The sequence below is a fragment of the Mastomys coucha genome, chromosome X (assembly GCF_008632895.1).
Source record: "Mastomys coucha isolate ucsf_1 chromosome X, UCSF_Mcou_1, whole genome shotgun sequence".
NCBI classification, from domain to species: Eukaryota; Metazoa; Chordata; class Mammalia; order Rodentia; family Muridae; genus Mastomys; species Mastomys coucha.
In genome coordinates, this window is record NC_045030.1 from 93,981,466 (window position 1) to 94,006,942 (window position 25,477).

At 35.4% G+C, this 25,477-nt stretch overlaps 1 protein-coding gene across 1 annotated transcript in view; it reads right to left on the bottom strand.

The window, feature by feature from the left end:
- Pola1 (DNA polymerase alpha 1, catalytic subunit) overlaps positions 1–25,477 on the bottom strand; it is a 312,053-nt gene that overhangs the window by 157,004 nt on the left and 129,572 nt on the right. Inside the window, exons 29-33 of the mRNA XM_031364848.1 lie at positions 24,109–24,314; positions 21,657–21,789; positions 15,880–16,011; positions 10,263–10,437; positions 88–266 (exon numbers count right to left, since the gene is read on the bottom strand). Coding sequence (XP_031220708.1) covers positions 88–266; positions 10,263–10,437; positions 15,880–16,011; positions 21,657–21,789; positions 24,109–24,314 — 825 coding nt within the window. The remainder of the gene's footprint in view (positions 1–87; positions 267–10,262; positions 10,438–15,879; positions 16,012–21,656; positions 21,790–24,108; positions 24,315–25,477) is intronic.

Genomic DNA, 25,477 nt, shown 5'->3' on the forward strand with positions numbered 1-25,477 from the left:
TGTGTTCATTCTCCAAAGTGTAGGGAAGGGCACTCTGTACTGGTTTCCAAACAAAATGAAAGACAGAAACAAAACAGGATAACTAACCGAGCCTTCAAAGACATTATCATAAATATTTTCAGTTCCACATGAAGGACAAAGGCATTTGAATTTTTCACAATCCTTATATTTCTCTTCATCAGTTAGCTGTGCCGGACCACCAAGGAGAGCATCATTCTCTTCATCTTTGTGATATTGATGAACTCTAAATTGAGTGGAGTCAAGTCCTAATCAAGCAAAAAAAAAAAAAAAAAAAAAATTTTTAAAGAGTATTCATCCAAAACAAAATATCCCCAAAATAAATTCTTCAAAAGAATGTTTTCCAAGTTTGTATATACACAGGTAAGAACCACTAGAACTCAAGATCACGTGGACAAATTACTTCTCTGTTTATAAGAGTATGAATCAAACAAGTAACTCTAACAACACAGTGTAGAAACATGTCACTTACTGGTTCCAAAGCATTCCATAGGATTTTTCTCCAGTCACACAAAAAACTGAAATAATTATATCCTGTTACTAATATATACTCTTAAAATAAAGTGCAACCATCACATCTGAAAACAGAACAAAAATCCCATTAAAGAAAATAGGTTCGCTGCCATTCCGACTCCTTCAAATGCAGACACAACTGCAAACCTTGATTTCAATGCGGCGGTCGATTTCATCTTGACTCAATAGTTAACAGCATGTATGTTGCAATCTAATTCAGTGGTTATAATTCAGTAGCAGCATCTGAGACAAAGTACAACATCATGTACTCCGTGTGGCTGAAATTCATATTTAAAACATGTACAAAATGATGGATCTACATACTTCATAGGTCCACATACACTCAACAATCTTGAAGCCAAATGCCATTTCTACATTTCATGTGAGATAACACAATGAATAAATCTAAGTCTAGTATATACTATCTTGTTTCCACCAACTATTTTAAGAAATTAAATGTTCTTATCAATTTAATTTTCCCCTGTTGGAAGTCTGTCAAATTTCACTTCTTGGATTCATCAAACTCCTATATTCTCTTTGGTCAGGTCAAATGACACATATTAATTATAAACTTCTTGAGGAGGCTATCAATTATAGCATAGCAAGGTGGCAAACAAAGAATAAATGACTTGATGTGGAGCCTCAGTTTTCTCACCAGCAAAATGGAAGTGTCACCAGCCATAGTTTTGAACTTCAAATGAGATAATAAAAGGATAAGCCTAGTCCAGTGGTGCTTAATGAATAGTACACACTTAATAAAATCATACTTGACTACAACACAAAGTAGTAAACTGATACAATGAAGTTAGTTACTATGCTTCATAGAAATTAAAGTATTACTTAATATGGCAGCATGTAAGAAAAAATTTAAATATTTTTTCAGAATAATCTAGATAAGTGATATAAGTTACTGTGATATATGGCAATTGGCCAATGCCAAGGCCATCACTTTTAGTTTACAAGTTATCTGCCTCCTAGAAAAAAACAAATAAGCAACCTATGGGGAATACAATACATACCCTCATATTTAAAGCTCAAGAGGACAGAGAAACTTATTGAAAAACCACATTAATAAGTGAGGCTGTTCTCTACAGTAACAGATAAATGCTCCTAATTTATTAATCTCTAATTGTGAATACAAGAGGATATTCACAGAGTATGTTGATTAATCTGAAGTTAGGAGTAAGCAGCTATAACTATTCTGACTGATAATTATTGATTTCCAATGCTAATTTTAAATTTAAAGGGGAAGGGGTAGGAGTTTTCTTTTCTTTTCTTTTTTGAGACAGGGTTTCTCTGTATAGCCCTGGCTATCCTGGATCTCACTCTGTAGACCAGGCTGGCCTCGAACTCAGAAATCCACCTGCCTCTGCCTCCCAAGTGCTAGGATTAAAGGAGTGCGCCACCACTGCCTGGGATACAAGTTTACTAAAAGGTAAGATTACATAGTTAAAAACAAAAGGAACAAAATCTTGCTGGGTTGTACAGGTACACAACTGACCAGAGGCTATTCCCTAGTCCTTCTCTACCAGCCTTGGTTCACCTGGCACACCTGAATACATGGAAGAGCACACTGGTAGCCTGCCTGCCTGATGACTTAACCAGAAAAGAGCATGGCCTATTTGCTACTTACAAAGGAACACCCAACAAAGGTCTGACTGTGAGGAAAAAAATATCAAGCCTTATGCAGTATCTACTTTAAATGTTGACTTCCAGAAATGACCATTATGTTCCCACGGCAGTAACTAGGCCATCTGGACTAGTTAATTACTTTGGGCTAGTTAGTTAATTACTTCAGACTTATTCTCAGGCTGAATTGTTTCAAGGAAAGAAGCTTCAATCTTGTATTTGCTTAGCTACGGTGCTTGATAATTTTTATAATGTTTAATAACAAAAGCAAAATCAACTGCAATTAACTTTAAAATATCAAGCATGCAACATTTTTTGTACATGCTACTTTAACATAAAAACATCATTAAACAAGTGGTTTTCTTGGAAAGAAAATTATACATGTAACAGGAAAACAGAAAAAGGCTTACTTGTGTAAAGCTAACCTACTATGCCATGTTTCAAAAAAGGGGTGTGGGGAGGAGTCACAAATCCTTTTAGAAAACTTGAAAACCCAGACTACAGCAAGTCCCAAACTTACTCAGCACATGAAGTAATTTAACCAAAGACTCATAGAATATTTCAAAGTTTTAGTAAACTTGAAAGTTTCACTACTTATACTGGAACTTATTAAAGCTGGCCTCAAACAGGCAAAAAGTATCTGGTGCTGCCACCTAGAGGTAGACATTTTGAATTTTAAGAATGCAAACTAGACCAGCAGCATAAAACTCCCTTTGTGTGACAACCCAAAATTAAAAGCTGTCAAAAATGCCTTTAAAGCGCAATCTTTACCATCACACTTGCCCTGCCTGCATATACGTTCTGTAATTAATATTAAACTGCTCACAGTGTGTAACCCTATGAAAGCTCAGCAAGAGATGTAAAACTGAATTCCAAATTCCTTACCTCTTCTGCTGACAGCTTTCTCTGAACAATTGGTTTAAAGAAACAAACTTTAAGTCCTGTTTGAGAAAGGAAACTTCTACTTCTACTAGACTGCCTTTAAATAAGTGACTTGAATCACTTGGTCAGGCAGAGAATACGGAAGGGGGTAACTTGAATGGGCTTTGGGAAACAATTGTCTAGGAGATGAACAGCTGTCGTTTCTCTACAATAACTAGAGATGATGTATGCTTTAATTCAATCCTGCAACTTGTAGTGATCAAGTCACTTGTGCTGAGATGGGAAGGACAGAGAGGTAGTAGAGTGAAATTAAAATACTGTCATTTATAATTGGAAAATTTCTAGGATCTTACATTATTTTGGCAACAGGATCAAAGCTCTCAGTTTCAAAGGCATATTTATAGAAAGAAGCATTACAGGCACTGGGTGGGGAGAATAGCAATACGGTTTTTACTTAATATCACCAGTCAGCAAGAGTCAGTAAGGATCCTAGGGAAGCCAATTAATAGACTTGCTATTGTTATTCTTAAATAAAAAAAAACCATCTGAAGAAGTAAACATTTTCTTTTGCATGAATTTAGGCCTATAAGTATCTGGCCTTACTAAAAAACAATATATGAAATGCAAATTTAGAATTTAAGAAAATATTGTGAAAATTTAAAGAGCCAATGCTATCTCCATAAACAGCTGCATATACAAAATGCCCAGTTTTATTCTAATAGTCCCAAGTGAAAATTGAGTTGAAGGATATTAACAGCATTAATGATCTATCAGCAATACTACTCAGAAATGGAAAAAATGGATACCAATACAAGAAACATGATTGATCAAAAATATTACATGAAGCCAAAGAAATTGAACATAACAAGTACATACTATAGAAAAACATTTACATACAATTATAGACTAGGAAAAACTCATCTATGGTGACAAAATCAAATCAGTGTTGCTGTTGTAGGAGTGTTGACTGGGAAAGGTAGAGAGAATGGAGTAGTCAGAAGTGATAGAAATGTTCTAAAACCTGATTGTAGAGCAATCTTAAGACTTTATATAGCCATTCCTGGTAGAAATATGTAACTCCTATTTATTATAATAAAAACATGTGGACTAGGAGATGTTCAGAGTCTGTATTTCTAACCCAATATTTATACTGTTTTGGAAGAGATGGCTCTCCAAAATCTCAACAGCAACAAATTCCTAATGGGCAACATTCATAATATCAAGTCAAAATGTTTTAATGCTACACCCGAGTATGAACTTTAAATTAATGAGATGTGTACAGGTTGAGTATGCCTTATCTGAAACACTTGGGACCGGACTTGGTTCAGAGTACAGATCTAAAATTTTAAAATTTTAACATATTTGTACACATATAACAAGATTCTCTGTGGATAGTCTCAACACAAAATTCTTTTACTTTCCATATAATACTTGTATGCATAGCCTGTACATAATTTTATGCAATGCCTTCAATGTGCTTGCATTTTGAATATGAACTATCATGTGAGCAGTTGTAAAATTTTCCACCATATAAATCAGGGGATTTAGGTGGGGGGACTATAAAATCATTCAAAGTAGGGAGCTTAAGTATCGTGCCATTTAGTGCCAAAAAGCTTTTGATTGTGAAGCATTTCGGATTAAGGATGCTCAATCTATATAGCAGCCCGGAAGAACCTTTGGAAGTACCTTTGTCCCTTCATTTACACCTGAGAACTGATAGAATACCTTATATTAAATAAAATTTGGAAAATAAATAACAGACCAATGATTTACCTAGTTTACAAAAACCCCTCTGCTCTTCCAAATATACTAATAGATGGGGTAAAGGGATCCAAGGAGGGTTTAGGCTCCTATTCTAGTAACTTAGACTTTTAATAAGTTAGTAATTTTGAACTGCTTCCTCTTTCTGATTTTGTCCAAATTATGTTTTTAAGCAATAAAGTAAGTTTTGACATTTGACAGCAAAGAGGAACCAACAACTTACCCCTTTAACCCTTCCTGTTTTATTTATACATATATATTTAATACATTTAGGGACCTTAGTATGAAACATTTAGTTTTCTCACTTACTATGTTCTACCCATTTTTCTATTAGCAAATTTTTATAGTGATGAAAGCAAATCTATGACCTCTCACATGATAGGCAAGTGTTCTACCAGAGAGCTATACCCACAACCCTATTTTTCACTTTCTGTTTATGGTCTACTGTTTAAGAATGACTCTTATATTTGAATACTTGATCCCAAGTTGTTGAAACTATTTGGGAGGGATTAGGAAGTATGGCTTTGAGTCTTCAAAAGATTCACACCATTCTCAGTATGTTCTCTGCCCACTCTTGTGGATCAAGATGTGAGCTCTCAGCTGTTACTCCAGCTGCCTAGCACCAAGCCTTTGTTCTGCCATCATAGACTCTAGTCCTTTCAAACTCCAAGCCCATTTAAAGTCTTTATTAAGTTGACTTGGTCATGGTGTTTTATCAGAGCAATAGAAAAGTAACTAAGACAGGGTCTCATTATGTACAACCCAGAGTGGTAGGATTACAGAGGTATACTACCACACCTAGTACAAGCAACATAATTTTCATTGTCATTTGGGGAAGACTTAATCTAAATAATCTGCTTTCCATCATTTTGATAACCTTTTATTTTACATCTTTCAGAAACAGGCTGTGATGTTTACTAGACATCCTTATATCAACTAATAATCATCTGGCCTGAAATCAACTAAAATCAACCCATAAAAATCAACTAAATGAACCCATCTCACTTCTGTATCCTTCAAAGTCTATCATGATGCTGGGCACAACAGGCCTGACATTAAGTTGTTCAATGAATACAAAAATAAATTAGACCAGGAACAGGAGTTACTGAATAATGGTCTAGGGACAGAATCCCAAAATGTAAGAAGAGGTTCTCACCAGCTTTCAAGATGTGAAACTTGAAAATGAAAGTGACATACAAGACAAACTAATACTTGAGGCACCTGCTAGTGGCATCATTGTTTTACTGTAGCACATTATTTCATTATATCCCTTCCATCAGATTTTTGTACATATACTTCCTCAACAGTGCCCAAACCATTCCCAAACATTGCTTACCCATTACTGTGTTTATTTTTAGACAAGTACTGGGCCTTGCCAATTTACAAAATCTATATTTTATAACATGAGTGGCATGCACTATTTTACTTTATTTTATTTTATTTTACTTATTGAGACGAGGTCTTGCTATGGAACCTGGGTTGGCCCAAAATAACCATCAATCTTTCTGCTTCTGCCTTAACAGTGCTAAGATTTACAGGTATACACCACTATGACCAGCATGACCAGCTAGTAACATTTTACAAAGGAGAACTTTTGATTTCAATTTTCATTCAGGAACAAGAAATTAACTGCATTCTAACTTATATTAAGCAATATTTTCAGACATGAAATTCTCAATTCTACACATATCAGTAATTTCACAGGACCAATAAGAAAACTACCCAGGTAAACAATCCTTAAATTCTAGCATTTACTATAAAGCAACGAACTCTATAGATGTTATAAAACTCATTGCTCATTGAAGGAAAAGATTAATTCTAAGTACAATATTAATGAAATAATAATTTAATGAAAGATGAAATTCTAGAATGTATTTTAGATTACCCTTACCACTAGTCTGGCCATTGAGGAACTGAAGACTTATCTGGATGTTTGAACACACTTTGAGTATTTCATCCACAGACTAAAAAGAGCTTTCATTAGAACTAGAGGGAAAAACCTATAGTCTAGATAACAAAAGCTAAGAGTTCCAAGTCTTAGTGACCATGTTTCCCATAGGGATATTGTATTAGAAGAGTAATACTATATTTTTTCCTATTCACAGATGGAAAAAAGAGTAAAATTTTACTTTATTTAAATCCAATAGCAATAATCTTGCATACGTTTAAGAAAAATGATATATTTTACAGTGGGATAATGAAAACCATTAGGTATTACAACAAATTATTCTCTTTCACTTCAACAGACTTATCCACTCAATTAACAGACTATCCTTTTTCTCCTTTTTCACTAAAATGGTCTTCCCATATAGAACATCTGGCCATGCACCATGCCATCAGACAGACTTCAGGAGGCATCTTGATGGGAAAGAAATAGGGAATTTCCAAAGTGAAGCCACAGAATAAAACCAATACTTGATGCTTGCCTTTCATTCCAAGGAAAGTAGCTTAAAGGCATTAGAAAAAGAAAAGGGTAGTTGAAAAATATACTTGCTTTCAACAAAAAAGACTTAAAAAAAATCAAGAACTTAATTTTCCTAAATGAAATTATACCATTATTCCTGGTTCCTTTGTATTAACTAAAAGGACAAAGTATCAAACTTCACTAAAGTTTCAACACTGTTATACATTTCATTAATCAAAGATAAAAACTACATTAAAAGCAAGAGAATTATTTTATGTCTGTGATTAGGCAGTTGGAGGGCTTGTATTTTATGTATACATTTGTACACTTCAACTGATTTAACAGTGTTGGTTCACTAACTGCAGTTTTTTTTACATAAAGAAAACAGATTTAGAATTTTGAAAATAAATTACAGTAATTTTATGCCTATAGCTCGCACCTCTTAGAAACCCTATAACCCCTCACACCCACCTTACTGTGCCACTACTTCCACATCTCCTCCCTATCCCTCTCTAAAACCACAAACTCCAAGAGAACCGGTAATGGTGGGCTCAAAGCCCCAAGTGAACAGCCACCTTAATTTTTCATGTGGAATGGAGAAAAAAGGGTACCAATAAAAGCAGTTCTTTAAGAGAACAGAAGCAAATGCCTACTTTGCTGCCTAGTGCACACTTTCCTGCTGGTACATGTTAATGCAGAACTTCACATGAAGAAAGAGGGGACAATAAAAAGCTCAAAGATGTGTTACTGGTAGGGCTAGTAATAAAGAGGACAGGAGAAGAGGAGACACAGGAGAGGAGGGTAGCTACACAACTGGCAACAACTTCACACACTGACATTATAAAATCCATTATCTATTTAGATTTGCCTTCTCATCACTCGCATTGAGACTGATTGAAGGTTGAACTCTACGAGCAGGAAAATAAACCTCTTGTTTTGCATCAAAAATAAATAAATAAATAAAATCCATTATCAAGAGGCCAATAGAGGAAACGTAGCTTGGAATTAGAGAATAGCAGCAGTTTGTTCATGGCTCAAGATAGAGGCCTTCCACTGACTTCAATCAACAAGAGGGGTTTACCATGTGCCTTCCCTATAAATTCCTGGCCACTGGGGGTGTCAAAACCAAAGAAAGACAGGACAGTTTGCTTTTGGATCAGTTTACTTATTATATAACAAAAGGAAAATTGGGAGAGCTAACAAAGAACTAGGTTTTGCTAAGAGGGCACAAGAGAAAAGCTCCTTTTGCTAGCATATCTACACCACCTCACTCCTGGTAAAGAACATCTTTCCGTTTCTTAGAGCTATGCTATTTACTGCTAAGAAGCAAGTTTAGCACAGTGGTCAGGAGCAAAACCTTTAGAGTCACATAGAGCTTAGTAAAAATCTAAGTACAGCCCCAGACTTACTAGCTATATGATAAACTATCTTAGCTACTTTTCATAAGCTTCCTCCTCCTCTTCCAATATGCCTAAAGGAGGCTGTCACGATGACTGAATAAGATATGGAAAGTACTTATCACAGCAAACAGAGTAAGCACTCAATATATAACAGAAAAAAAAATGACGCTAAAAAATCATGCATTTATAGTCTCCTCCTCCCAGCTGAGGATTTATAAACATCATCAAATACAACTCAACTTGGAGAATACATTATATGATTATTTTGGTAGCAGAATTTTATCTTCCTAATTATGTTTTGCTTAGGCAAATGTCAAAAATGAGTTTCCACTTCCAGATCAGACACTGATGGGATAGTAGGGATGGGGGTGGTGGGGCTGATCTCGGAAACACATTCAACACGGGCAGGATGGAATATATATGATTTGATAATGAGCTTTGGAAAATCCAATGACATTCCAAAGACATACTGAATACTACCTATCCATAAATCCTGTGGACTGAAAGAAGATGGACATATTTACGCTGGATCCTGAAAGTAGCATGGCAGGTAGATTTACCATCATGTGCTGAGCATGCCCTCTGCTCCAAGTCCTGTGCTGAGCATCACAGATATATCTTATCTCTGTCAGAGCAATTATATTCTATCACACACACACACACAAAAATCAATGTACAACCAAGTTTCAGAGGATGGTAAATATCTAAACCAGGTCCTAGACATGCCAATGTCCTGTGACATTCCAGCTCAACATTTTGTTTAAAATGAGAAGATTTTTTCCAACGTACAGAGAGAAAATGAACACCACATGATTTAGTGAACATGGAATGCACAGAGTAGGAACAAAGTTAATAAAGGTTGAAGTTAGAAACTAGTCTGAAATTGTCAGAGCTAAAGCTAAAGATGTCAGCAGCATTACTACACTTGATTTGTGGAGAATGGGGTACCATCTAAGGACTTTATTAAGCAGTACTTTAAAAACATTCAGCTTTGCTTATTATAGAATAGAGTAGGGACCTTAAAAGCAACATAACTATGTTCTGGTCACTTAGAATTGAAATGAGCAATGTTTAAGAAATACATTTTAAAGCAAAGATGGCAGTAATGACATAGCATAGGGATAAAACTGTAAGAAAAAAAAAATCAAAGAGACATTGGTGCCTTGAGGTTAGCTGCCACCTCTGGAGATGATGATAAATTAAGAACCATCTAATTTCTAGATAATAACAGTGAGTCTAATTTTAGAAAATTTAAAGTAAAAGCTAAAAGTTAAAGTTGCGTTTTCTCACTTTATAACAAAATACCTTTAGACAAGATGAATAAAAAAACGCAAAAAAATCATTAACCTCCTTATTAATGGAAGGTGACTAATTAGACCTTTAAAACTGGAAGCACTGCGACCATATTAGTACATAAAATCCTTTCTTTCCTCAGCATTCAGTGAGCATCACCTGTAGGCACAGACTTAGAAAGATAGCAAGCATGTGGAGCTCACATTGTGGTGGGATAAATGAGCCAAGCAACTACAAAGAGCAGTAAACAAAAAAGGAACAGACAAACTCTTGTTTCTGCAAGCAGGGATACTAACAAACACAGGAGTAATACGCATATCACCACTACTTTATGAAGCTTTTCATCAGTTTGGGACACTTACCTAGCCATAATGCAATGAGTACAGCATCAATTCCATCTATTGGCTCACAAATCCGAGCCACAACAGGGTGGATCTGCTGGGCCAAATAGTATTGGGTGTCAATGGCTAAATTGTCAAGTTTCTGCAATTGCTCAGGTGCATAGGCCCTCTGAGTTGCAGTGAGGTTTGACCCATCCTAAAAGAAGACACAGTATAGGTAAAGTTGTAAGCAACTCAATCACATGTACATTTGCTTAATCAAATAGATGGACAAACGTTTAAATTTTATGTCCTTATTTCCAAACACCAAGAAGTCTTGCCCTGTTAAAAATCTTATACGTAAAAATCTCACAGGTATCACATGAGACCAAGAAACATTTTGGTCTCAAGCTTGAGAATGTAAATCCAGTGTATTGTGCTCTTTTTTGTCAAGATAGGAAACCAGTAAGATGACGTTAGCTAGATTATTATTGTGCCTGCCATATCATAAGAAAAAATGAAAAAAAAATGAAAAGACTGTGATTATTAGTCTACTGAGAATGGCTTTTAAAGCCATGACAGTAAGAGAATAAATAACACTCCTTTTATTGTTAATGCAATTACTTCCAGCCACAATTCCAGCTATAGAAGCATGTATCCTTTCCAACTGTGTGCCAAAATAAACCCTTTGTCCTTTGTTTCTTTGGGGTATTTTATCACAGTGACAAGAAAAGTAACTAATCTACCTACAAAGCAGCAGCACTCAAAAGTCAAATACCTGACCAGTGGAAGGGCTATTATTCAGCTGATCTCTCCTCAAGCAAATGAAGGTGGGCTAGATACTCTTTTCAGGGGCTATTTCTTTTGTACTATAAAATTAAACTTGTGAGATTCTATGTAATTAGCTCACATACAGCTCTGTAGTGATGTCGCTGACATCTGTGAATCAAAAAGTCATCATTCTACTGGACCAACATCCAATGATTCACTCCACTCTTCCTCTTGACTGAAACAACAGAATTTAATATTCAGACTAGTAAATTATAACTATTCACAGTGCTCAGCTGCTCTGCAGAACTGATTATAATGTGAATCCTATTCTTTCACTCCTGCCACAATCAGTCTCTTCTCAGCTCAGCATTCAGCTCAAAACATAGGCAACCTTCCACATCATGGTCTTTACCAGAGACACAAGGCAGGGCCTACTCTCTCAGCTTCTATTCCTGAGAGAAGCAGAATTTTTCTTTCAATTAGGTGTTACCTGGTCTAAAGAATAATAAATTTTCTAGAAAGAAAACTACCCTTGGGTTAAGATTTGTTTGTCCATATTTCACAACTCAATAAAAAAATTAATGAGAATGAAAGGGGCTTAATCATATCCTTTAAGCAAACTGAATTGTAAGGTGAAAATGAGTTAAGAGCTGATACCTGGGCGTTTGAAACAATCATCAGGCTATGTCTTCATATGTGCTATACTCAGACTGCTATTTAGTACCAGAAATCTGCTCACCCTATAGAATTAGGCTTTTTTTGAATTTAAACTTTTCATTCCTTATGTTTTGTTGCTGTTGAGACTGATCTTATACTGTCCTAGGCTGACTTCTAGCTCAGTGCTGCATCAGAGGATGACCTTGTACTACTGATCTTCCTCTCTCTACCTTCCAGGAGCTAGGTTTACACCACTACACTGAGGAAACTCAATTACTTTTTAATAAGGAATTTAAATCAATTTTATATAAGTGAAAAACTGAAGGCACTGGTGAACTGGAAGGAAGGTAAAATACTTGTGTAGCATGCACACGGTCCTAAGTTCTATGCCAAGAACTGCAAAAAAACAACCAAGTGCTTTGACTTCCTTTCAAATATACATCACTAGAAGATTTCATAAAGGAGTATTTGTATTTTTAAAGAGCAGATGCAAATTTCTGAGCATTCCTTCTACTTAAAGCATTCTACCTCTAAATAACTTATAGCTAAGAGTGAGTACAATATATTCCCTACTGTATCCTTAAAATGTAGCTCAAATACAGTAAATTTCCTAACTGATTATCTAACAGATGTTATAATGTGTGCTGGAAAACCATTTAGGGTCTCACCTAAGATATATTACTGAAAGATTTAGTCCCTAAACTGAACAAGACATCAATAGCTTGTGGCATACATGGACATGTGACATATACCTTTTAAGAACGGATACGGAAGCAAAGTTGGTCTTTCTTGAGGGATCCATGTATCCATTCATGAATTTTAGGGATAATTTACATACTCTACACGAGCTATTGTTAATGGAAAACTAATGGAAAAAAATCTAAAAGCAATTATGTCAAAGTTATACCTTACAAAAATTATGACTTATGAAAACTAAATGCAAGTTTAAAATTAGGAGACAAAGGCTGATAAGATGGCTCAAGAGTTAGGAGCACTTGCTGCTCTTGCAGAGGACTGGGATTTAGTTCCCAGCATCTACATAGCAGCTCACAAACAGTCTGAAACTATGGTTCCAAGGCATCTGATGCCCTCTTCTGGGTCCAGAGACATTAAGCACATATGTGTTGTGCACACATACATGTGGGCAAAACACCACAGTTTTAAAAACAAATATTTAAATTACCAGTAGGATCTAGTCAGTGTTCTATACATAAAATATTAAATAAAACTGAACCTATTTGAAAAAAAGGCTATTCTTAGAGGACACTCTACCTCAAGGCAACACAACAATCTTCTTAGAAATTTGTTACCATATATTTTCACAAACTTTTTCTAAATATTATGCTATGAAACTTAAAAGAAAAGGAGACAGGAAGCTTTGGCTAGCAAACGTGATTGAAGGAAGATTGTCCCACTGAGGAGAACAATAGCAAATTAAAATCCTTTGCCATTTCTTAGAATGTGCTAAAGAAAAATAAGATAATAAAAACAAATATGGGGGCTGGCGAGATGGCTCAGTGGGTAAGAGTACTGACTGCTCAAATCCCAGCAACCACATGGTGGCTCACAACCATCCGTGATGAGATCTGACACCCTCTTCTGGTGTGTCTAAAGACAGCTACACTGTATTACATGGAGCAAGCAGGGCAGGAGCAAGCAGGGCCCGAGTGAGCAAGGGAGTTCAGTTCCCAGCAGCCACATGACGGCTCATGGCCGTCTGTATAGCTACAGTGTACTCATACACATAAATAAATCTTTAAAAATAAAAAACAAAAACAAATACAAACTGTACTTTAAAAAGACCAGTATTAAGTGGGTGGAAAGATGCTAAAGTGTCAACAAATAGGGCTTATTGTACTGCATTAGCATCAGCATTTTAAAGACTTATATTTTAATCAAAACAAGAATAAGAGCAAATATTTTGACATTAAGGAATATAAGTTTGACTTTTAAATACATCTATCATACTATTTTACTTATTACCAAATACCTACATTCCAGTTTTAAACAAAGGATTTAACCTTCTTAATTTCATCATTAGATGCTATTTTACTGAACCTGTATTATTTTTCAAACTTATAAGCTACCATCTGTTCTTGTCATTAATAATCTAAGAGCTTTTCAATGTATGTGAAGACATAAGTGAAAAAAAACTAGCCTATTTACCAAAATCTTTATTTGCATAATTTGAAAATTGTTTTTTTGAGATGAGACTTGTCAGAAGCAATATGCAAAGCACATTAAGGATCTGAGCAAGCCAGACATTTATGGAAATATTTTCCTGCAGGAACTGGCTTTCTCTAACGGTTCTTAATCAAGGGTAACCCTAGGAGGGAGATAGAGTCAAGTGCTGATTCCTGTCCATGTACTTATCATTGTTATGTACATCATCTACAGTATGTGGCAGATATTACATTAACACACTAGCTTCTGATTGTCATGAAACCTTATGCTTTAAAGCATACTGGTTGTGTTTTAGCAAAGGTCAATTGTATAGTAATGAATTTTAAGGTTTACCTAAAAATTTTACTGTAATAATATAATATGACTCTTATTAATGTAAAAAAATCTTACTCAGATGAATTACTTCTTGGGGTGAAGTAGACCATACATTAGTAATTTTAAAGAACTTGAGACAGGCTTATTACTAATTTCCTTTTACATACAGGGAGAAAAGTTTGATGTTCTTTTCTTCCAACTGGACTCAAGTGCTTTCAAAGAAAAAAAAAAAAACCTGATGTCCTACTCTGCCCTACTTCCCTACAGACCCCATTAGTGACATGCCATTCTCAAACAAAACTAGTTTTCAGTTGTAAAGTATGTTGAGAAAGATTACAGTATCCTTAGAGGTGTCTTACAGAATAGGAAGAAGGGAAGCATGAAGGAGAGAGCCTGTATAGATGGGGAAGTGAGATAGGTGAGGAGAAAGGACAAACTAGTCGGATCATTTCTGTTTTTTTCCATAAAGTATATCTTCAGGCCTTCCAACATTTTCCATGTAGCTATACATCTTTTCAAGTAATTTGTTTGATAAGTTAGGAAGACAAACCACTTATTCTGCTGTTCTACTGACTTATCATAATGAAAACTGTCACAAAAAAACAATTAAGAACAACTACCACCAGGCAGTGGTGGCGCACGCCTTTAATCCCAGCACTTGGGAGGCAGAGGCAGGCGGATTTCTGAGTTCAAGGCCAGCTTGGTCTACAGAGTGAGTACCAGGACAGCCAGGGCTACACAGAGAAATCCTGTCTCAAAACAAAAAACAAAAAACAAACAAAAAAATAATAACTACAGACTAGTGTTCTAGACATAACATCACTAAGTACATATACTTTCTGTTCTCTTTTTGTATTGCTGGGGATCAAACACAAGGCATCACACATCTAAGTATTCAACCACTAAGCTATAATCACAACCTATGACATTTTCATAGAAATTATTTTAGTACTGAAATAGTAGTAACTGTTATAAAACTGTCTCATTAAAATAATTTCAAATGACCGCTATATGCTACTTTGAATTTTTTGTGAAACTTGTAATGAAACATTATAGAATTCTTTTTTTTTAAACTTGAAAGCTAGCTAAACTAAACCTTCTCTATATGGGACCAGTTCTTTAAAAGACTACTACTAAATAAGGTAATGTGGCAATCTAGATTTGACCCAAGATTCCTATACGAAGACCAGTGGTTTATGTGTATATACATTCATGTGTGCACATGTGTGTGGAGGACAGGTAGGTATCAGGTGACCTTTTCAATCGCTCTACCTTATATTCTCCTCGTATTTTATGTGTCCATGTGTTTTATCTGTATGTCTGTCTGTGCAACACATATGTATCTAGTGACTGAGCAGGCCAGAATAGTGTCACATCTCCTGGGATTGGAGTTACAAACAGTTGTATACCAAAATATAGGTGCTAGAATTAAATCCAGATCCTTTGGAGCACTAGCCAGTGCTCCTGACTACTGACCCATGTCTTCTAGTACTCTTCTTTATATTTTTAAAACAGAGTCACTCAATGGACGCCATCAAGTTCGGAATACCTACATGCCCCCACCGTCCAGTACTACAGTTACAAATACAAGCTACTCTACCTGTCTTTATTTGTGAAGGCTGGAGATCTGAACTAAGGTCTTCATATATGCAAACACTTCCCATAGAGCTGCCTACCTTCCCAGCCTAGGATTCTTGAGAAGCACAAGTCTTATACAATAGAATAGTTTTACCTGACAGATAACATAGGACACCGTATCGCCAGCTTTCACCTTCCTGCCTCCTTGAGAATTTATCCACAGTGCAACATGTACATGAGGTAGGCTTTTTTTATCAGGGTAATCCTGGGGATCCTTTGTCAATGCCTAAAAGACAAAAGAGGGGGAACCGTGACAATGTATGCAGGCAACAAGGCCACAGAATCTTCCAACAGTCCATCCTCAAGGTTTCCCTCTCCATCAATTAGTGATTGTCATAACCACACACAAGCCTAAGAAAGAAATTATGTTTATGGGCTTTGCCACATATTTGAATACTTAAAATAATCAAGACTCTAGCTCCAGTGTTCTATGTAGCCTTAGAGTTCTCCTCATGTTTTTAATTTTCTCATCTGATTAGTTAGACTGAAGAATAATAGCTACTCTCTCTCACTTAATGATGTTTCTCCAAGGCTTCTCTGACTAAATAACACCCTACCCCCTACACACTATGTACCACACAGCACTGAATTTACTCTGAATGTCAATTTAAGCAATAAGTTTGTAACAGAAAATGCACACAAGATCTGGAACAGCACCAGTCAGGAGAAAGTTGCTTCCTAACACTGGTATTTGTATTGATGATACAGAAGGAAAGCTGGGTAAAACTGTAGATGCCTTAAAAATATGAATCCCAAGAGAAGCACCTAATTGTACTGATAGTCACTGTATTCTTTCTACCACCATAGCAAGGTACTTTCACTTGAGAACATTCTTGATGAAGCAGTAAAATCTAATAACTTTGAGGGGGGCAGTCTCCCCTCTGTAGAACAAGTTGACTTTAGAACTCACTATGAAGCTCAGGCTACCTACAAACGTAAGGCAATCCTCCTGCCTCAACTTTCTGAATGCTGATATTACAGCATGACCCATCATCTTGTCTAGCAAAGTTAGTAATTCCTAAAGCTTTTGGCCTTGAGAACAAGTCTACTATTTTGTATGGTGAAACACAATGAATATACAAAGCATATCTGAAGAATAAAGGTTACTCTAGGAAAATTGTGCAACTATTTGAGTTCAGGCTAAACTAACTGCTATTTAAATAGAATGCAACTTTTACTTGAAAGAATGATAAGGAAACTAGTTATTTTGACATGTGAACCAGCAGTTTCTCAAAAACAAAAAACATAAACTAAATAAAATCTACTACTTAGAAAGAAGAAGAAAATAATCAATCTGACAATAGGTATTATCATACAACCTTTCAAGCCCAATGCAAAATTTAGAAAACATGTTTCCACTTCTGAGAAATTGACAGCTTCCCAATACTGGATATTTCTAATAAAGTAGGAATATTTTAACAAGCTTTTAGGCAGTGAACTTGAAATACACTCATTTTAATATCTGCATAATCATTCCACAATGTCATACACAGATAAAATATCCACTCAAAGTTCAATACAGGAGTAAATAAGATAAAAATACATGGTAAACATGGACAAAGATGACATGTAACAAACACATTATTTTATACAATGAATATATACTAACAAAAATAAGTAAAAATTTAAACTATAAACAGATTACTGACATGGTTTTGGACTTCACATCACAAATAACTTTAAAAAATATACAACCTCTAGAATTCTGATGCTAGATCAAAGAAGAGTCTTTAAGCCATCAGGAAAAAAATAAATACTTTTGACTTTTTCTAATTATCTTTATACAACTGAAATTTATTTTTATATATTGGGGAAACCATGAATCACAACAAAATAGACATAGAGAGTAGACAAGAAAGTTCTGATAGTGTTTACCAAGATAGCCAGTAAAGAGATTTGCAAAATGGAAAATGGGGGGGGGGGGGGGGGGGGGACGCTAGTGAGATTGTTCAGTGGTTAAGAACACTTTCTGCTCTTGCCAAGCACCTGGGGTCACTTCCCAGCAATGTATGGAGGCTTACATCCACCTGTAACTCCAGTCCCAAGAAACTGGATGCCTTGTCTAGCCTATATCGACACAAGACAAGCATGCAACCCACTTACACACACATGCAGGCCAAACACTCAAACTCATGAAAAATTTTTTAAATTAAGAAACTACACCATTTTGCACTAGGTAACTTTCCTTTTTTAAAACAAATAGTTACATTTATGTAAAAATAGATGTGATCAAATAAAACCATTTTAGCAAGGAATCTATTAGTTTTTAGCAAACGGACACCAGCACATCCCAACTGAACAAAGCTCTTAAATGATTGAACTAACTTGAAGTGTACAAAACTCTTGAGATCAAGAAATTTGAGAAGTGATTGGATGGAGTAAAGTAAGTAGGTCATCTAACATGACTTCACATGTACTTTCCAAGAAGTATACTTAATATATCAAAGTGCCTAGAAAGCTATCCTAATACATTTCAATTTTTTTTAACCCAGACTATAACTTGGATGAGCAATATTGCATACACTTCTTGAAAAAAAAAACAGCTTTATTCAAGAACATAATTACTTTCAACAAATGACTATTCTTGACTACAATATTGAGAAGTTCTGAACATTATGGAACAGCATTTCTAATTATGAAATAGAGTATATTCAAAGATTTTACAAGCTAGATTTAGAAACCTTCAGGATGGGTTGGGAATCGGGAGAGAGGGAGAAAGATGAAGGGAGAGGAGGAGAATATGTAAGACAGTGGGCCAGAAAACACTCTTCAAGTAATCAAGAGTCTAGCATGGCTTTCCTCTCAGAAGTTCTACCCAGCAGCTGACTCAGACTGATGCAGACTGCCACAGCCAAACAGTGGATGGAGCCTGGGGACTCTTATGGAAGAATAGGAGGGAGGATTGGAGGCCCCTAAGGGATACTCCACAGGAAGACCAACAAAGCCAACTAACCTGGACCCTTTGGGCACTCATTGTCTGAACCACAAACTAAAGAACCTGGGCCTCCCTGCACATATGTGGCAGGTGTGCAGCTTGGTCTTCCTGTGGGTTCTGAACAATAGAAGTGAAGGCTATCCAAAAAGTTGCTGCCTATATGTGGGATATGTTCTTCTACCTGGGCTGCCTTGTCTGGCTGGCCTCAGTGGGAGAGGGTGCACTAATCCTCAAAGAGTGTTGATGTGCCCCTGATAGGGGAATACACAGGAAGGCCCACACCCACCCAGAGGAGAGGGGATGAGCGAAGAATTGTGAGAGGGTATAACCAGGAGTAGGCAGTGAGTGGTACATAAAGTGAATGGGGGGGAAATGAATGAATGATGAATGAATTTGAAATATGAACTAGGTTTTCCTCATTTGATGTACCTCAGAATCTACTATTGCACATGTAAGAGGAATTCCCTATTTGTTAAGTGGATGATTAAACAAGCAAATTCTTTTAGAGCTCATCAAATTACAATTAGTTATCAGCAACTACACTAAATAAGATGGAGAATATAAAGCCAGTAAGTCAGTTTCTGTTCTGCTCACACAAAAGAGCACAGCTCAGTCTAGAGAGATGGCTTGGTAATTAAAGAGTGCCTATTGTTCTTGCAGAAGACCCAATTTCAGTTCCAAGCGCTCACATGACAGCTGACAACCACCAGTAACTCCAGTTTTGTGGTCTGACTTTCTACTCTGAACTCCTAGAACTCTTTCATGCAAGTGATACATATACATACACTCAGACACAGACATTTAATGCGTAAACTATGAGATTCACTGCCCTTAATAACATACTATACATGAAGTATTAACCTTTACTGCTAATAGTAATCTCACAATAAGATAATTATTGAACCCGAGCAACTGATCCTAGAGATATGATACTATTCTTTTACTTATGTCTGTTTGGAAATTTAAATAATAAAAACAAGTAAACCACTGAACTTGATTCCTGGCCTGTGCAGAGTTCAGCCCCTTTTGTTGGGCTTGGTGGTACATACTTTTAATCTCAGCATTGAGAAGGCAGAGGCAAAGAAATCTGGTTTACATAGAAAGTTCCAGACAAGCCAGAACTACATAGTAAGACCATGTCTTGAAACCAAATAAAAAAATATTAATGTAGACACAGAGACACCACTATATTCTTGACTAATGTTCTTTTTACATGCTGTAATATGAGCCAATAGGAGTGTGAAGACATTATCCTTGTAGATGTATGTGTAGTGTTGTGAATAATATAGTAAGGCTTAGACTGATTCTTTTACATTTATCTGGCCCTGGACCCTCATGTCATGGACAGCCATGTTTGGGGAAAGATAGACAAAAACAGCCATAGATATTGTACTTAGAATACTAAATACTAAAAAAGAATAATAACGATTCAACTCATTCATGCAAAATTTTGGAAACTAAAAATGCTTATTAGCAAAACACTCTATAGATGCCACCATGTGCATGCACTGCATTATTTCTAGTGAAGAGGTAGTATTAAGGCACATAGAGTCCCAGGTATTATATAAACATCTTCATTTTTTAAAAATTAAACACATGATGGTCAAGGTATAGAAATAGAAAATTGATCTAAGAATCAATGTAAGTTTTAAGTACATGCTTACAATTTTCTACTCTCCAAAATTCAAATAAAAACAAATTACACTCACTGTAAAAGTTTCATATCCACTAGTGGTGGTAATATTTTATTTAAAAAATCATCACCATGACAAAGAAACTATGATGAAAATGCATATCTTGTTATTATTAACTGATACCACCTTTTCACAAAATAATTTTCCTAGATCCATTCAGATAGGTAGTTGTATCTTTTGATACAAAAGTTTTCTTTTTATTATTATTTCATGGATTGTACAAGTAAGGAATTAGGGCTGGATAGATGGCTCAGTGGTTAAGTGCACTGACTGCTCTTCCAGAGGTCCTGAGTTCAAATCCCAGCAACCATATGGTGGCTCACAACCATCTGTAATAAGATCTGATGCCCTCTTCTGGTGTGTCTGAAGACAGTGACAGTATACTCACATACATACATATATACATATATACATATATACATATATACATACACACATAATCTTTTTAGAAAAATAATTGATCTGAGCGCAAAATAACAAGTGAACAAAGAAGTTCAATGAAGTTATCTGCGATAAAATTTAATGAAGAAAAAATTAAGTGAACATGTCAGCAAAATAGTTGATTAATGTGTTGACTAACTTTGTTTATGGGTGCTAGGAATCAGTCCTGGACTTGCATATATGATTTTTCAGATAATATAGATATAGGTTGGAAAAGACCTCTATACCCATAGTGTGATATTGTTTTAAGATGTACAAGTGCTTTCGGTATAGAGTGGTTACCACTACCTTAATTCTAACTGAATCTGTACCCAAAAACTTTTTGTCTACAGATACTAGGGGTATCACCATCTGTGAAGTAACATTCACATACACATTTGGGAGCAGAAGCAAAAGGAGAAAGACAAGGAGACAGAAGGGAGAGAACAGAGGGAAAGGGGGATGGGGAGGGATAGGGGAGAGGGACTGTGAATGAAACTATAAGAATGAATATGCACCAAACAACTATTACTTTAAAGGGCTATGAAAACGGGAACATTCTCTAGGCCCTGAGACATAAGCTAATTCACTCCATATACTAGCTGTAAGTAAAAGGGAAAGACAGGTCGTCTGTGGCAGCTATGGCAATATCTGTGGCTGAAAGAGCTATGCTAATGTTCAATCTGTGAGACAGTTGTTAAGCAGCTTTCACCACCAGGTAGAATTTATTTAAATTGCAAGGATAAGGTGGTTCTTCAACTATCTGAAGGAGGAGAAAAACACATGACAGCAGCTGGGCTCAGCAATAAATGCTACATTTACCTTGTTAATTTCAAACTGGCTCACTGGGACACTGCCATTTAGCACATTTTCTCCAATTTCTATTAACCTCTTCTGAATGTTTTCCACAATGGTGTCCCGGCTTTGATCAGAAAGGATTTGGCCAATGACAAAGCTGTATAAAGAAAAAAATATGATTTTTCATATCACATGTAATTAACAAAGAAAATCATGTAGACATCATGTCGTTAGATTGGCATGTGGACAAGAGCTTATGCCAAGAGCTAATATGAAGGTTAGTGTCTAAAAAGGCAATTTGCATCTTATTTTCTGTTTATGAGCAAATGTTTTGCCTACATGTATGTCTGCACATCAAATCTGTCTGACATAGGCAGAGGTCAGAAGAAGCTATAGGGTTCCATGACACTTAAGGATGGTTGGTGCTGGAAATCAAACGCAGGTCCTCTGTAAGAGCAACATGTGTTCTTAAGCACTAAGCCATCTCCCCAGTCTCCAAGGCTTTGTTTTTAAATATTAAGTCTTCTAAACCTTTACTAATCTATAAATTCCAGATCTGCCCTTTGACATACAGACTACTCATTTATGTAGCAGCTAATGCTTTTTATATACAACAGAGAAAAATGTTTGCCATCAGATTTTATGACTATAAAATATAGAAGCAATTATATTCTAACTATAAGTTAATATTTTAGAAGATAAATTTTATCCTTATTCATAAAGCAACAAGATTCTCTGGTATCAAGATAGCATCTTCATCTAAGATGGATGACTATTTAGTTATATAAAGCTTCATAAAGAAATAAAAAAGATTTAAGAGGCTAGAAAATTGGCTCAAAGGTTAAGAGTACTTGTTCTTCCAGAGGACTCGGGTTTAATTCTCAGCATCCACATGACAGCTCACAAGTCTCGTCCCTGGAGATTCAATGCCCTCTTCTGATATCTATGGGTACCAGGCACTAACACAGTAGTACATAGACACACATCTGACAAAACACTCATACACATAAAATAATAAACTAAAAGGGGGATAAACATTCCAAAATACAAAACTCTTCTTTTTTCAGCATCAATGTTCTAACTTTTAAGCTATCCCTCAAAAATTCCATATTATTCTACAAAGTCTCAAGAAAACTAAAGTACCCAACATTTTATTCATTTCTGAGAAAACGCAGATCAGGAGTTTGACAGCTGCTTTATAATTTGTCAGAAAAAGAACACTGACAAAAACATTTGTATAGCTTTAATTACTAATAAATTTCTAACTCAGAGAAATTTACTTCTATTATTAATGCATCTTTTCTTAGAAAACAAAAAGCTGAGGAGAACACTAACTGGCATCCTACACAGAGTAGTTTTGTCTTTGAGTATATTTGGAGCAATGAAACATTCCAAAGCACATTTCCTAAGACATGAAGCATGGCCTATACTCAGATGAGCACCTTTGCCTAATCAAGAGGGGTTTTGAGGAAACAATACTCATTCAATCTCTCAACTTGAAAGCTGGAAGAATATTGGAAAGTAAATTTAAAATGTTGATATTTACCAAAAAAATAAAAGAACTTTTAAATCAAGCCATTAAGAAAAACTTCTGTTTTAAGAACTGAGCTAAATTACAATATAGGAATATTTGAAAGATTACATATAACATGTCTAAGCATTAATTTTTTCAAATGGGTACTTCATATTTTAATGTGAGCACAAATTATTTATCATAATCTTTACTTTAAGTTGCAAGGGTAGTAGGTCATTTGTTGCTTCAGAAGTACACAGTATTTTAGAACTTACTCCCAAATTAATCTGAGATTAGTAAGAATCATTTATATACAAATGATATAGAGGGATAAAGTCTAACTACATGGCCCACATTTAATCACACATTTCAAACTACAGAACAGGGAAATCAAAAAAATTGTGTTTATAATTAGGATCTAGGAGTTCAGGAAACAACACTTTCAAAAAGAGGAATTAAAAAAAAAAACCACTATCAACAAAATCAGCTCTCTAAGGATTCAGGTGTAAAGATTTATTCTCACCATGAGATGCTATCTTACAGCTAGTGTCTCTTATCGTGCAAATTTAGCTTTCTCTAACTTTTAATCTAACTGTAACATTTTATTTGTAATATGCAATAATAACAATAACAACAAAGAAGGAAGTTGTATCCTTATGCTTGGTAGACTCACAGACATTTTCCATAGCACTTGGAGTTTTTTAAAAGACAATTTTTTTATTACTTTATGTCTGTTGGTGTTTTGCCTACATCCATGTCTGTGTGGGGGTGTCAGATCTTGGAATTACAGGCAGTTATGAGCCGCCATTTAGGTGGTGGGAATTGAACCCAGTTCTTCTGGAAGAGAAGTAAGTGCTCTTAACTGCTGTGCCATCTCTCTAGACCCTGCCCGTACTTGGACTTTTTTTAAAGAAAAAAAAAAATGAAGGCCCAACAACAAAAATAAATAAAAGTTAAACTCACTTTCCAGTGTCCTTGGCAAGATCACACCAGTCTCTTCTAACTATATCTAATCCTTTCAGCTCCTGCTTGGTAATGTAATTCCCATCTGATGTTGGTTCAACAACGAGAGCAGCATATTTCTTTTTCTTCAGCAACAGCAAAGACTTGAAAACACCATCAATGTCTATTTCAAGCAGTTTGTACAATTTATTCACTTCACTTTTTACCTGTAAAAATTTCAAATATTATTGTCAGATTCTCAAATGTCTAACAGGGAAAAAATGAACATGCTATGAATTTCCAAGAGTTTTCTTCAACAAAACTTAAAAGCACACATAATTAAAATTTATTGTTCAAGTTATATAACATGGAATTATTTAGTTCACAATTTAAAGTCATTAAGAAACAGAACAAGCTAGGCAGTAGTAGCGCACACCTATAATCCCAGCACATGGGAGGCAGAGGCAGGTGGATTTCTGAGTTTGAGGCCAGCCTGGTCTACATAGTGAGTTCCAGGACAGCCAGGGCTGTCACAGAGAAACCCTGTCTTGAAAAACAAAACAAAACAAAACAAAACAAAAAGAACAAAATCAGATCTTAACATCACTTTCCAGTATTTACTGTGAAGACTCTATGTCAGAATATCACAGAGCGATTGCTTCATAAATGTTTATTATAGCACTATTAATAATAACTTAGTTAAAAAAAAATCAGCCTAGGTTTCCATCAACAGAGGGACAGAGAAAAACATTCATTATACATATGCATAATGGAATTTTCTTCTAGACATAAAGAATGAAATTATAATGTATGTATAAAAATAGATATAACAATAAATTATCATATTCATCTAGTCAGTTGAGACGCAGAAAAACAATTATTGCACGTCTCCACTCATTTGTAGATTTTCGGTTATACATGTATATATCCATACACATATAAAATCATATGACAAGTAGATTGTAGAAAGTAGAAACAAAACTACTTAAGAGAACAAAAGGGACACTCACTCACATTTAGGGGTAGGAGGCTATGAGAACCATGCCCAAAAGTACATTATGAACATGTATGACAATGTCTATATAAAACTCAGATATATGTATAGTGAATATATAACAATTAAAAATAAAATAAAGATCTGAACAACTTGGGAAGCTGAGGCAGGATGAAGTCAGTATTGAATTCAAATTGCGGTTCTTACAAAGTTCAAAAACACCTAGAGCCATATAGCGAGAATTTATATTACATATAATATTATCAAAATAAAGGGTAGGACTGGATCTTTTGACTCCAGGAAATTACTATGGGAAGTTCTTTCTTGAGTCTAAAGACAATTTATTATTAAACTTATATAACATGGAATTATTTAGAGCACAATTTAAAGACATTA